We start from the raw sequence: 12942 nt of genomic DNA, 5'->3' as shown, positions 1-12942 counted from the left end.
ATTATACATTATATATTTTTGCTGAAAAAACTATCTATCCATCCGTCCATCCTTCCATCTTTCCGTCCATTGATCTATCAATTGATCTTTTTGTCCGTCCATCCATCCATCTATCCTTGCCTCCATCCATCCATCCATCCATCCATCAATCTATCCATTGATCTTTTTGTCCATCTGTCTGTCCATCATCAATCTATCCATTGATCTTTTTGTCTGTCCGTCCATCCATACATCCTTTTGTTAATCCATCCATCCATCCGTACATCCATCCGTTGATCTATCCATCCGTCGATCTATCCATTGATCTTTTTGTCCGTCCATCCATCCATCCATCCGTTGATCTATCCATTGATCTTTTTGTCCGTCCATCCATCCATCCATCCATCCACCCGTCGATCTATCCATTGATCCTTTGTCCGTCCATCCATCCAACCATCCATCCATCCGTCCATCCATCCGTTGATCTATCCATTGATCTTTTTGTCCATCCATCCATCCACCCGTCGATCTATCCATTGATCTTTTTGTCCGTCCATCCATCCAACCATCCATCCATCCGTTGATCTATCCATTGATCTTTTTGTCCGTCCATCCATCCATCCAACCACCCATCCATCCATCCATCCGTTCATCTATTCATTGATCTTTTTGTCCATCCATCCATCCATCCTCTTGTCCGTCCATCCATCCATCTGTCGATCTATCCATCCATCCATCCGTTGATCTATCCATTGATCTTTTTGTCCATCCATCCATCCATCCATGCATCTGTCCATCCATCCTCTTGTCCGTCCATCCATCCATCTGTCGATCTATCCATCCATCCGTCGATCGATCCATCAATCTTTTTGTCCATCTATCCATCTGTCGATCTATCCATTGATCTTTTTGTCCATCCATCCATCCATCCATGCATCTGTCCATCCATCCTCTTGTCCGTCCATCCATCCATCTGTCGATCTATCCATCCATCCGTTGATCTATCCATTGATCTTTTTGTCCATCCATGCATCATCATTAGATTTGTTTCCCAATGAAATGCTTTTTTTCTTATTCTGCAGGACATAATGGAACAAAGTTAGTCTGTCACAGAACACTTCACACACTACAGTGTTATGTTAAAAAGCGAAAGAGAGTATATATGATTGTGTCGCTGTCATATTCTCTTCCATCCTACAAATAATGCACTGACCTTGTACTTTCCAGTCCAAAAAAACATGCATTTTCTAACCTTCACACTACTGTAGTCAACATTAGTAATCACAAATTAGGAAATGTAGTCATTGTGGTTAAACGATCCGAGAGAAATACAAATTTGGATAAAATCCATAAAGCACTTGCCAGCTTTTGGAATGAAGTATGAATGCCTTTTGTGGGGAGAAAAGGCACATTGCACTCAATCTTCATATCCAAATAGCTTTAGTTATCAACTCTCTATCTGCTTCGGTAAGCATGACTGTAATTGTTCCGCTCTTCTCTCCTTAGGTTCAGTTGGCGCAGAGTTAACGAGCAGCAATGTTAGCATGTTCATCACATCCGACGCTGGAAACACGTGGCGGCAGGTGACTCTGACCATGAGGTGTTCAGCCAGATGGGGGTGGGCAGTAATTTCAGCACTGATCCATATCTTGTAGCGGATAAATCCATGTGCCGCGCTTCAGAGCTGATAATCAAATGACACCTTCAGAGAAAACTAAATTCAATGACATATATGATGCACACGGGTGCATGTTTGATGATGCGATTTAAATTTATACAGGCCAGCTGTCTAATTAAAAATGGAGAGCTTAAATAATTAAGAGAAAATTTATGTGGCAAAAAGTTAAAGCATGCTTGGTAGGGCACGGGTTTGATGTCATATATCTTGTCAGTAAGAATTACAATCACTGGGATTTGAGAAATAGCATTATTTCAAGGACAGCAGACCTGTGGTTGCCAGCTTCCATCTAATCAAATTGAAAGCCCTCCCAAGAAGAGTAAAGGATATGAAATATTGTCATAACTCAGCCAATCTGACATGATGAATGAAAATAACTCAGGAACATATGTAACAAATCCCTGAGCAGAATAACATATTAAAGGTTGTTTTTTTTTTTTTGTACTTTGGCACTAAACTAACAAACCCACAGTAATTATTTCAGAACTATATGCAGACCTTATTTGTCATAGATTTATGTTGACCAGAGCAACTAGGGTCAGATACATTTCTCAACTATAATGACTCTTGGCTTTTGGTTGATTCCAACGTTTCCAGTGTGTTCACAGCCAAAGGAAAACAAAACAGACCCCGCACAGTATCCCGCTAACATAAACACTAGCCTCGTAATCATTAGCCCATGAAGTACTTAAGCCAATCAGATGGTGTTTTTCCTCCACTTTAACAGACTTGCATATGTTAAACTGCTTGAAGCCCCAAGGCCTAAACTCAACAGGAATTTATATCAGCAAGAATTCACAGCACATGCAGTGCAGCCATCAGTGCTCTGGGGCAAACAAATGGAAACTGCTAATGAGGGCCTCAATTTTCAGTTCAACTTTCCATTAGGTCAGCCTAGTATCTGGCTGGATTTTCCTCTAAGGCAATTACTTGTTTCATACATGTTTACAACTACTCGCAGTTCTGTAATGGTGACTGGAAGGGTCATTTCTTGTAGCGATTTTCTTTCTTATTATATGCTTGCATGTACTCTCAGAAGAAAAGGTACAGAAGCTGTCACTGTGCCAGAACCTATTAAAAGGTACACTTCTGCACTATATTTATCCCTAAAGACTGCAAAATAGTAACTTAAAGGTACATATTAGTACCTACATTGTAAATTGTACTACCTAAATGTTGCAATTTAGTTCCCTTTTGAAAAGCTACTGCCCCAGTGAGAGCTTTTGTACTTTTTTATTTATTTATTTTTCTCTGAGAGTGTCGTCTGATTTATGGAAGTATTTAAATAATAAGCACAACAGACTCTAAGAAATAATGGTAAACTGATTACACAACAGCAATAAGATTAACAAGGTGGAATCACACAGGTTGGAAATAAAAGGTTTAATTTTGCCTTTGCATTAGGGAACAAGAGGGTGTCAGTTAAGTTTTATTCAGTTTAATATTAGCAATTTCCTGTTTTTATCATTTTTCATCAGAATGCTTTAAAAATAAGACAAACCAAGTAATATAATACACTATCTTTTTATATTTTTTTCATTAATATCATTGCGTTGTTTTCCCTCTAAAATTATTTCAAAAATGACATCAAGGTCACAGGAAATACCTAAATTGATTAACAATTAAAATAATACTTCAAAGAAAACATGTTTTTTTGTTTGTTAAAAAAAATATTTGAGTTAAAAGAAAAGCATGAACATTTGTACAATAGTTGCCTTGTTTTTCATTCTAGATGTTATCATGCTGCTGGCATGAAAAAAATGGCAACATCTGCCCAAATAAAGTTATATAAAGTTATATAAATTATATAAAGTTTAATATTTTAAGTATTTCTTTATTATATAACAGGATTTTTAACAGCACATCATTTATACATTTATTTATTTAATAAAAAATAAACTTATTTCTATATGTATTTATTCATATTGGACATAAATACACATGCTCAAATATTCCAAATGTTTAAGCGTTAAACTATGTCTGTCTGTTTCAGATATTTGACGAAGAGTACAGTGTGCTGTATCTGGATCAAGGCGGAGCTTTAGTGGCAATTAGACACACCCCTCTTCCCATCAGGCACCTCTGGTAATCCTGCGTCAATACCATTACTAATAATCCATGTGTATGCTTCATAAAGAGATGAGTCAATGCAATCGCACCGAGCTGCTCACACAATCACGGGGAGTGTGAACATTCTCATTAAACCCAGTAGACTGTGTAATACTTTTGTCTAGTAATCTAGATTAAATGTCGGAAAGGTGCCGTAAAGTACTGTTGGAAATGCAATCAGGTGTGTGCTGCTGGTTTCTATGCAGGCTGAGCTTCGATGAGGGGAGGGTGTGGAACAAATACAGTTTCACTTCATCGCCTCTGTTCGTGGACGGCGTCTTGGGCGAACCAGGCGAGGAAACGCTTATAATGACGTAAGTATGATGAATATTTAATAGTAATACATTTTGATTGTCCTGGAATAGGAAAATGGTGCTTGCTAAAATACAGTTTACGTTATGAACACTGTAGACCCTAAGAAACTGAAAGGAAACCTCAAAGGACTAAACAGCTTTTTTAGACATACTGTACATACTAACATAAAAATATTAGTACTATTTTATCTTGCTTGAGTAAAATAATGTTTAGAAAGAGAATATATACGTACACTCACTGACCATTTCATTGGGTACATCTTACTAGTACCAGGTTTTTGCCAACTTACACCCTAAACAGGTCTATCTAATAAAGCGGCTGGTAAGTGAATATTAAGATGGATAGAAGATATAGAGAAATAATGCATTATGGATGGATGCCTGGTTTTATGAAACCAAACATAGTAGCAAATTAAGTGTATGCATATTCATTTAAACTTTATATAACTAAAATAAATTGTATTGTTAACATTTGCGAGTTTGTATCTCGTAATTGCATCTTGAATTTATGATTTTAAATCTCACAGTTTCTACTTTGTTGTTCATAATTGTCACAGATTTCTTATTTTAAGCTCTGTCACAATTGCATGTTTTACTTTCATAAGAATAAATGGTAATTGTGAAAAAAAAAGTGAGTATGAAATACTCAGTGCTTTGCTTAATGATACTTGGGGATAAAAATAAAGCAATTAATGATTTATTTTTTTAGATCTTCCATTAATAAATCACCTGTTTAAAAAAATGAATCAATAAAACCGTCATGCCAGTTCTGATTTTACATCATCCTGAATCCAGCACAGCCTTAAATTATTTTGAGAAGTATTTCATGAAGTTTTCCTTTGTAGGATATTCCTAGATACTTTCTGCAGTCTTTCTGACAGGCCCTAAAAGTGTCACAATGTTCTTGAGTGTCAGACTCTCTCAATGTGAGTTTCAGACTTTTTGTTGACAGTTTGACGCAGGTTTCCACTGATGGGGTTTGACTTGGATAACATTGCTAAGCATTTCCTTTCCCTGTCCGCTCTACATCTTTCTAATCATCAGAGTCACCGCGCTCTGGATATGCCACTGCTCACCAGACATACAGCGGCTGATGTTGTGCCTCTGTTTGCAGGATCTTCGGTCACGTCAGTCACCGCTCAGAATGGCAGCTGGTAAAGATAGACTTCAGGTCTATCTTTAACAGAAGATGCATCGAGTCTGACTATGTGGCGTGGGATTTACATGACCAGGTGAGAAATCATTTTATTATTTTAACATTTGGATCCATAAATCTGAATATTTGCCGGATATTCTTGTTACAAATTGTTGTTTGTTGGTCTCTTTAAAGAGGAAAGATTCTATATTTTTATTTCATTATTATTATTAGTAGTAGTAGTATACATTTTTATAATATTATTTTCTATTAAATTTGACTCGTTATCATTCTTTTATATATATATATATATATATATATATATATATATATATATATATATATAGAAAAGAATGATAACGAGTCAAATATATATATATTTGTTTATCATATTATATTTTATTATTTTTATTTTTAAATTTCTTGGCTCAGTCTATAAAGCTGCTTAAAAAAAAACAAAAAAAAAAAAACACATGACCTAATGGTAAGATGGTTGCAAGCTGTAAAGTGTGTCACAGCCGCCAACAACAAAAAACTTTTTTTGCTTTGAGTAAAGGTACAAGGGTAGTACCACCCCCCCCCCCCCCCCCAAAAAAAAAAGAAGGATTGCTCCAAGTTCACTCGGGCTCCATTGTGCCAATCATGCAGCCTCTGTAAATGAATCTCCCCATCTTAATGTCATTAATGTCCTCAACTCAACTTCTATATGGCCTCTCAAGCCTTAAAATGAAGAGAGTTCAGTCTTGATCAGATACCTTTCTGCTTTGTCTGGTCTTTCCAGCATAATAAACCCTCCAGTGAGGCCTGAGACTTTAGATTGATTGCACTAAAGTGTGTGCTACATTTGCTTCCTGTTGTTTGAAGCTTATGAGATTCCTTTCTAACTGGCACTGACGTGCTTTTTGAGGGTCTGCTGCCGTAGCTATTTGTACAGGCTATTTGAATAATATATATGCTAGGAGTCAAGTGTCCTCTCACAGAGGGAACACAGAGCACAAATCCAAAATAAAATAGGAGCACTAATTTGAAGGAAGCATGTTAACAAAAAAAACTAGACAAAAAAAAAAAAATGTTATTCCAAGATACATGAAATGTGAGTGAGATGTGTGGAACCATGAAACCTTTGACAAAATGCATCCCACAGAATTCGGATGTGAGATATGAAATATGGAACAAGTACAATGAGTAGAAAGATGTTTCTCTCTCTCTCTCTTTCCTGTTTTCTCTCGTCTTCTTTCCAGTCTCTTATTTTTCTAAATTCAGGGTGATGGGCACATGCTTTGTAGTTATGAATTATTCATATGAGAACTGAAATAAACCTGAATGAGAACACCATATGCCAACTTTATGTAGAAAATGTGTGTGTGTGTGTGTGTGTTTGTGTGTGTGTGTGTGTATGCGTTTATGTATATGTTAAAATCCTCCTTATAGGGTGAACGCTGCCTCATGGGAGTCAAAAGAGTCTACCGAAAGCTGAAGCCCATAGCAAGGTGTGTTATGGGTAAAACCTACTCAGTCACAACGATTTCCGAGCCATGTGACTGCACTGAGTCGGACTTTGAGTGGTAAGCAAATAAACATTTCTCTTTTAAGATTCAAGCTCTATTCTAAAACTTTGATGACAGTTATTTTTAAATTATCTGATATACTGTGTGTGTGTGTGTGTGTGTGTATGTATACAGGGAATAACACCTCCTACCAGAAATAAGCTGTTTCAACCTTAATAATAGTAATAAATGCTTTGTAAGCACCAGAACAGCAAATTAGAATTATTTTTGAATAATCATGTAACATTGAAGCCTGGAGTAATGACTGAAATAAATTATATTTTTCAATACAAATCTAAAATAAAAGTTATAATTAGTATAATATAGAATTAGTGAAGTAACATATCATAACATAATGTAACATAATATAATGTAATATAATATAATATGATATAATAATATTTATTGTATCAAACAAATGCAGCCTTGATGAACAAAAGAGACTTTATTCAAAAACATTTAAAAATAAAAAGTAAAGGCAGGGTAGGTAAAAAATATATAAAAAAAACTTTTTTTTCAAAATTTGTTTAAACTTTATTTATATATCAATACATAATTAAAATGTAAGTACTCTGAAAAAGAAAGTATAAAAATCGAGTGTCTGTAGACCTCTCACGACTGTTTTAAAGACAGCTCATTATTTCCATTCACTCCACCCCCTCCCTTCTGGGCTCCTTCCAAAGCCACGCTATAGCTATCATCTTGAGCTAGGCCTATAGATTATTTATCGTCTCTACTACAGCTCGCTAAGTAATGTTATGTTAGCTATATTATGCAGCTACGTGTGCTAATGACACATGCTTCATGAAAAAATAAACAAAAAAATATGTATGATCAAAATACAAAAATAAAGATTTACCTGTCCAGCAGAAATAAAGCCATCAAGGAGTCACTTTTCAGCCCCTTGAGTTCCCTCAGTTCTCGCATCGCTGGAAAGCCACGCCGATATTAACTCACGTTTTATTTCTTTGTTTATCCAAAGACTTTTTGTTCATTGCCTTTTCTTGTACTGTTACTGTCTTCCTTTTTTTGCCTGGTTTGCCTTCACTAACTGCATAGGCCGGTACTGTGAATTTTGCTTGCTGTTTCTCTACAATTGTTTTGGTATTCCTAGGATCCGTGCCTCTTGAATTCCTCAAATCAAACTTACGCGCGCAAGTGGGCAGGTCATGTGTGGCAAAAGTGTGGTTGCCATGGTTGCGAGAGAGTGACAGTCGCCTAAGCCAATCCTATGTTTCGTCCTGAATGGAAATAATGAGCTGTGTTTAATACAGATGAAACGGTCTAGAGTCACTCGATTTTTATACTCTTTTTATCAGAGTACTTACATTTTAATTATGCATTGATATTTATAGAAAGTTTAAACGAATTTGGAAGAAAGTTGTTTATAATTTTTTTACCTACCCTGCCTTTAAACCCTGCATTTGTATTGCTAACACTCATTTTCTTCTTATTTTCCCCTGAATTATCAAAGTTATTAATGTCATCGTTCTGGAAAGTCCCAAATTTGCAGGCCTCTTGAGGCCGTACAGAACAAAGTGTGAACGTTGTTAATCAGGGAGTGTAAAGCTGTGCGTTTACCAACACAAGCTGTGTAGCTTGTCATGATAATTACTGTCATTTGTTTTCTTGATTGGGGTGTTGAGTTGCATTGTTAGCACAAACAGCTTTGCCTTGTATTGTCTAATGGTTAGGTCTAAAAATAAATGAATAAATAAAACATGTAGATGTCAAAACTATCTTTGGAAGTATTTTCATGCTGACAAAGATCTTCATGCAATTGAATACAAATCTCTCTCTCTCTCTCTCTCTCTCTCTCTGGGTTATTTGTTAAATGTTAACATGAAAGAGTGATGCTAGCACTTCTGGCTACTATGCAATTTTTATAAATTGTTAGAAATTAACAATCATATGACTGCAAAGAAATACTAAATCTTTAAAGCATGTAATGAGCATTATTACGATGATTAACATGTCTAGTTAAAGACTTTTCTTGACTTGCCAGTAAGAAAAAAAAAAGATATATTCATCTATTTCAATAAGTATAATGTGGGTGACACATAGACTTTTGCTTTAAATGCATATTATTCCTGACAACTAATATAATTATTTCCATATAATGGTGAGGGTTTTTCATGTTAATCATAGCGGGGAAGATTCTGACTTCCATATTGTAATTTCTTAAGACTTTCTCAATGTAAATATTTGACAGTTAACAAATATCAGTGTTAATTTTTACCATAAATACAATGACATGATTAAATAAATAAATATTATTATTTAATGTTGTACCAGGGAGTTGACCGAGATACTAAAGACAAATGTTATAATGAAAGAAAGGCCATTTTCATACCAATAGGATTCCAGCTTAGCGCTGTGAGATCTGGGGTGACAACTGTGTTAAACCGACTTAACACAAAGTCAAGAAGTAGAGACCTCATGGGTGTTTATGTTTTTTCACAGTGATTATGGCTTCGAGAGAAGGGCTGATGGGAAATGTACCCCGGCATTCTGGTTCCTCCCCTCCTCCATGTCTCGGACCTGTATTACAGAACACACGTTCCTCAACAGCACCGGGTGAGGTCTCACGTGACGCATGCATCTGTCTATTTAAAGTGATTATTCTCATTTAGAAAGCTAAGTGAACTTGTATGTGTTTGTTCCTGAGATTTTCAATTAAACACGTTCGCCATCTGTATTCTCAAATGATTGTAATGTATGACTCATTTAAAGTGTTGTGTGTGTTTTCCCTGTTACAGCTAAGCAGACTAATGGATTTCAGTGTTGCCAACTGATCGTTTTCTATTACAAGTTCAGAATAGGTTTATAAATGTGTGTAATTTGAATGAATGTCATGAGTCTGTGTGTGTGTGCAGGTACAGAAAGGTGGTGTCTAATAACTGCTCCGGTGGGGTGATGGAGCAGTACACGGCTCGTAGGCAGCTATGCTCCAGCCAGGCCCCTCGCGGCCTCCACTTAGTGACCAGCGAAGGGAAGCTAACGGCGACTCTGGCCAGCAACGTCACCTTCCTCGTCTTCCTGGAGGAGGTATAGAAATATTCAATGTTCCCTGCACTGCTTTTCAGTGACAAACATACAAGGACATACACAGTATTTTAGGGAATTTGAGTTTGCAGATAAAACAACTGCAAAATAATAGAAAGAAAACACATCTTTCCCACTGAGTACTGATGAAAACTAGTCACTTTGACCAGTGTGAATTCCTGTGAATTGTTCAGAAAGACTCACACACTAAGACGTGGTTTTAATTCCTCTGGCAATTCCTTCACTGAATATTAAAGTCATAATCAATTATATATTTACATAATTAAATGTTTAATATGTATATTACTATGATAACGCTTTAGTTTAAGGACCAGCTCTACTAGTTGCTTATTAGCATGCATATTACTAGCATATTGGCTGTTTATTAATGCTTACAAAGCACACATTGATGGCTTTTTCTTAAGCCTACCCCATACCTAATCTTAACAACTACACTCTTAATTATTAATAACCAGTAAATTACTAGTTTATTAAAGGGAAAAGTCATTGTTAATAGTGAAATTTGGTCCCTAAACGAAAGTGTAACCATCTGCTAACCTCCGAAGAACAGAGATAACCCTCATCCACCATAAACTGGGTAAGCTTGAGATTTGGAGAAATCATGACAGATTATCTTGCCTGCACAAAAGCAATGTTTTCCCATGGTAGATCAAGTGCTCTTGGAGAGAGCCTCCAAAAGCAGCTGAACTGACAGCTGAATGAATCGTACACGGAGCTTTGCCAGTATCGTAGTCAAGAACAGTTTTGCTTAGTGCCTAAAAAAGGCAAAATTCTCAAATATTACAGAACGTTCCCTGACTAAAGAACATTTGTTCAGCAGCCTGAATGTCTTTTTTAGCTAGACGCAGTGATGTTGTTACCCTTTTTTTTCACAGGGGGATGGATCGAAAACCAGCATAACGGTGGATTTCGGCGATGGAAACGCTTTCACCTACTCCAACGTGAGCTCTATCGAGGACGGCATTAAACACATCTACAAGAACGTGGGAATCTACCGAGTGTCAGCCACGGCGGAGAACAGTCTGGGCTCGGAAACTGTGCTTCTATTCCTACACATTACATGTAAGCCAAGATATTGGAGGGCGAGTAACAATATGCACAATACAGACAGCCATATCATATTCTAATTTAATATCCTTAATGTATTTTAAAGACCCACTGGGTCTGAGCACTCTGAACTCATTTATGCTTTATTGACCAGAAAAATCTCATTTGGCCTTGGCCGTATTGCCCTCAGCATTGAGCAATCTAGATTTCAAGCTTATAGCCTCTAACTGGACCACGAGATTGGAATCATCCCTCTTAGTTATTGCAGACAGTAACTTTTGATGAGGGTCCTTAGGAGCCAAAATATCATCCAGGACTGATAGACTTTATTTTATGTAACTTTTTACATTTATGAATCAGTTATTTTTAGTCAATTAAAACCATTCAGCACAAACAGTGTTGTCCAATCAGTTTCCAAACAAATGACTCTTTCGAACAGCTCTTTTAGGTGAATCGGACACAAACGGTTTACATTTTACTCGTACTTTATGTTGCCTATAAATTATTAAGTATTATGAGTAGTAGTTTATAAAAAAATAAATAAATATTGAAATAGTAATTCAAGGAAGTTTTGGAGTCTTCTTACACAACTATTTGGAATATTTGATTCTAATTATCTTGATTCTTTATGGCAGAAAATCCCTAATGATTCAACCGTGAGTCGGTGAGTCGGATACTTGTATTTTTAAACTTTTTGAGTCGGTTCTATTTTAGTGAATCATAAATATACAGCACAATGAAACAAAACTATTTTTAAGTAAATTAGAACCATACCGTGTGAACAGTATAATCCAACCGATTTCCAAACGAATGACTCTAATGAACTTTTATTTTAAGTGAATAACATCATAGAACTGTTATGTTTACTGTTAAGTTGTAGTTAGAACTACTGAGACTTCTTATTATAAAGTGCAGCATATATTATGCGTAGCATAGATAAAAAGTGACCACATTTTTTGCTTGTTTAATAATGTTGTTTAATATGTAGTTGATGCCAATTATTGAATTTACTTTGCTTCTTAAGACTGAGAAGTCATGAAAAAGCATTGATTTCAGATGCATTTGCCCATTGATGTTAAAAAAAAAAAAAACATTGTGTTGTTGGTCATTTCACATGTTGGACAAAAGGCATATTCCTGTCTGCGTTGGTGGTTCTTGGCCAAAATATGAATTAGACTTAATGCCAATAATTTACAGACTTTTGAGCAGACAACTCAATCCGCTTATGTTGCAGAGATGTTGGAAGATGTTATTTTAACACATTCTACAAGTAGATGGTCTTGAGTTTTTGTAGCTTTTTGTTAGTGGTTGTAGTCTGTGTTCATGCTAGAGGAAGCTCATCAAATATCAGCATCTAACAGAGATTAACTAAGCATTTCGATTCAAATGTTCGCCCTTTTTCTCATGTCCACCTACTCAGTGAACTTACCACCCACTGCCACATTCAGGCAGACAGATGCCTCTGCAGTGACATATTGATCAGGGAGACGGAACGCTCCCAATCTGTCAATCCTGTCGTGCCAGCCAAAGCAAACAGGGCCTCTGGAGCATGAGCTGAAATTCCCACGCAGATGGCTCTGTGTTGCTAGGAGAAGTTTTTGTGAATGAGTGAATAGATGGTGGCATCATTAGGAGGAAGTTTAGTTTGGGCTGTAACTTTGTTAAGGCATGTTCTTTTATAGTAAAAAAATAACCACATTCCACCCCAATGTTCTTTGGGATTGGTAAGATTTTTAGAAGGTTTAGAAGAGTTTGGAAGATTTTTTATTTTATTTTTTTGGAAAGCCATGTATTTGAATAAAAATACAGTAAAAACAGTAGTATTGTAAAATATTTTTTCAAATAAAAATAACTGCATCTATTTTAATTTATTTTAAAATATAGTTTATTTCTTGTGGTGGCAAAGCTGAATTTTCAAGTTCACATTATCCTTCAGAGATTTGGTGCTCCAGAACCTTCAAAAGTTTGGGGTTGGTTTGATAGATTGATTGAATCATTTGATATTGAAAACATGCTCAATGTTTTGTGTCATTTTTTATCAATTTAATGCCTAAAAAAAAAGAAACA

The 12942-nt window shown here is 36.0% G+C and overlaps 1 protein-coding gene across 2 annotated transcripts in view; it reads left to right on the top strand.

The window, feature by feature from the left end:
- Positions 1-12942, top strand: part of LOC113042928 (VPS10 domain-containing receptor SorCS1-like) — a 142758-nt gene that overhangs the window by 112513 nt on the left and 17303 nt on the right. For both annotated transcript variants that reach the window (XR_003275653.1, XM_026201986.1), the window contains exons 12-19: positions 1486-1562; positions 3651-3742; positions 3973-4080; positions 5195-5312; positions 6647-6780; positions 9226-9339; positions 9639-9810; positions 10704-10890. Coding sequence is in view for 1 of the 2 variants with exons in the window: in XM_026201986.1 (XP_026057771.1) it covers positions 1486-1562; positions 3651-3742; positions 3973-4080; positions 5195-5312; positions 6647-6780; positions 9226-9339; positions 9639-9810; positions 10704-10890 (1002 nt within the window). In the remaining variant the exon portion in view is untranslated. The remainder of the gene's footprint in view (positions 1-1485; positions 1563-3650; positions 3743-3972; positions 4081-5194; positions 5313-6646; positions 6781-9225; positions 9340-9638; positions 9811-10703; positions 10891-12942) is intronic.

Source organism: Carassius auratus, chromosome 1 (genome assembly GCF_003368295.1).
Source record: "Carassius auratus strain Wakin chromosome 1, ASM336829v1, whole genome shotgun sequence".
NCBI lineage: Eukaryota > Metazoa > Chordata > Actinopteri > Cypriniformes > Cyprinidae > Carassius > Carassius auratus.
This window is presented reverse-complemented; position numbering and strand designations above follow the sequence as displayed.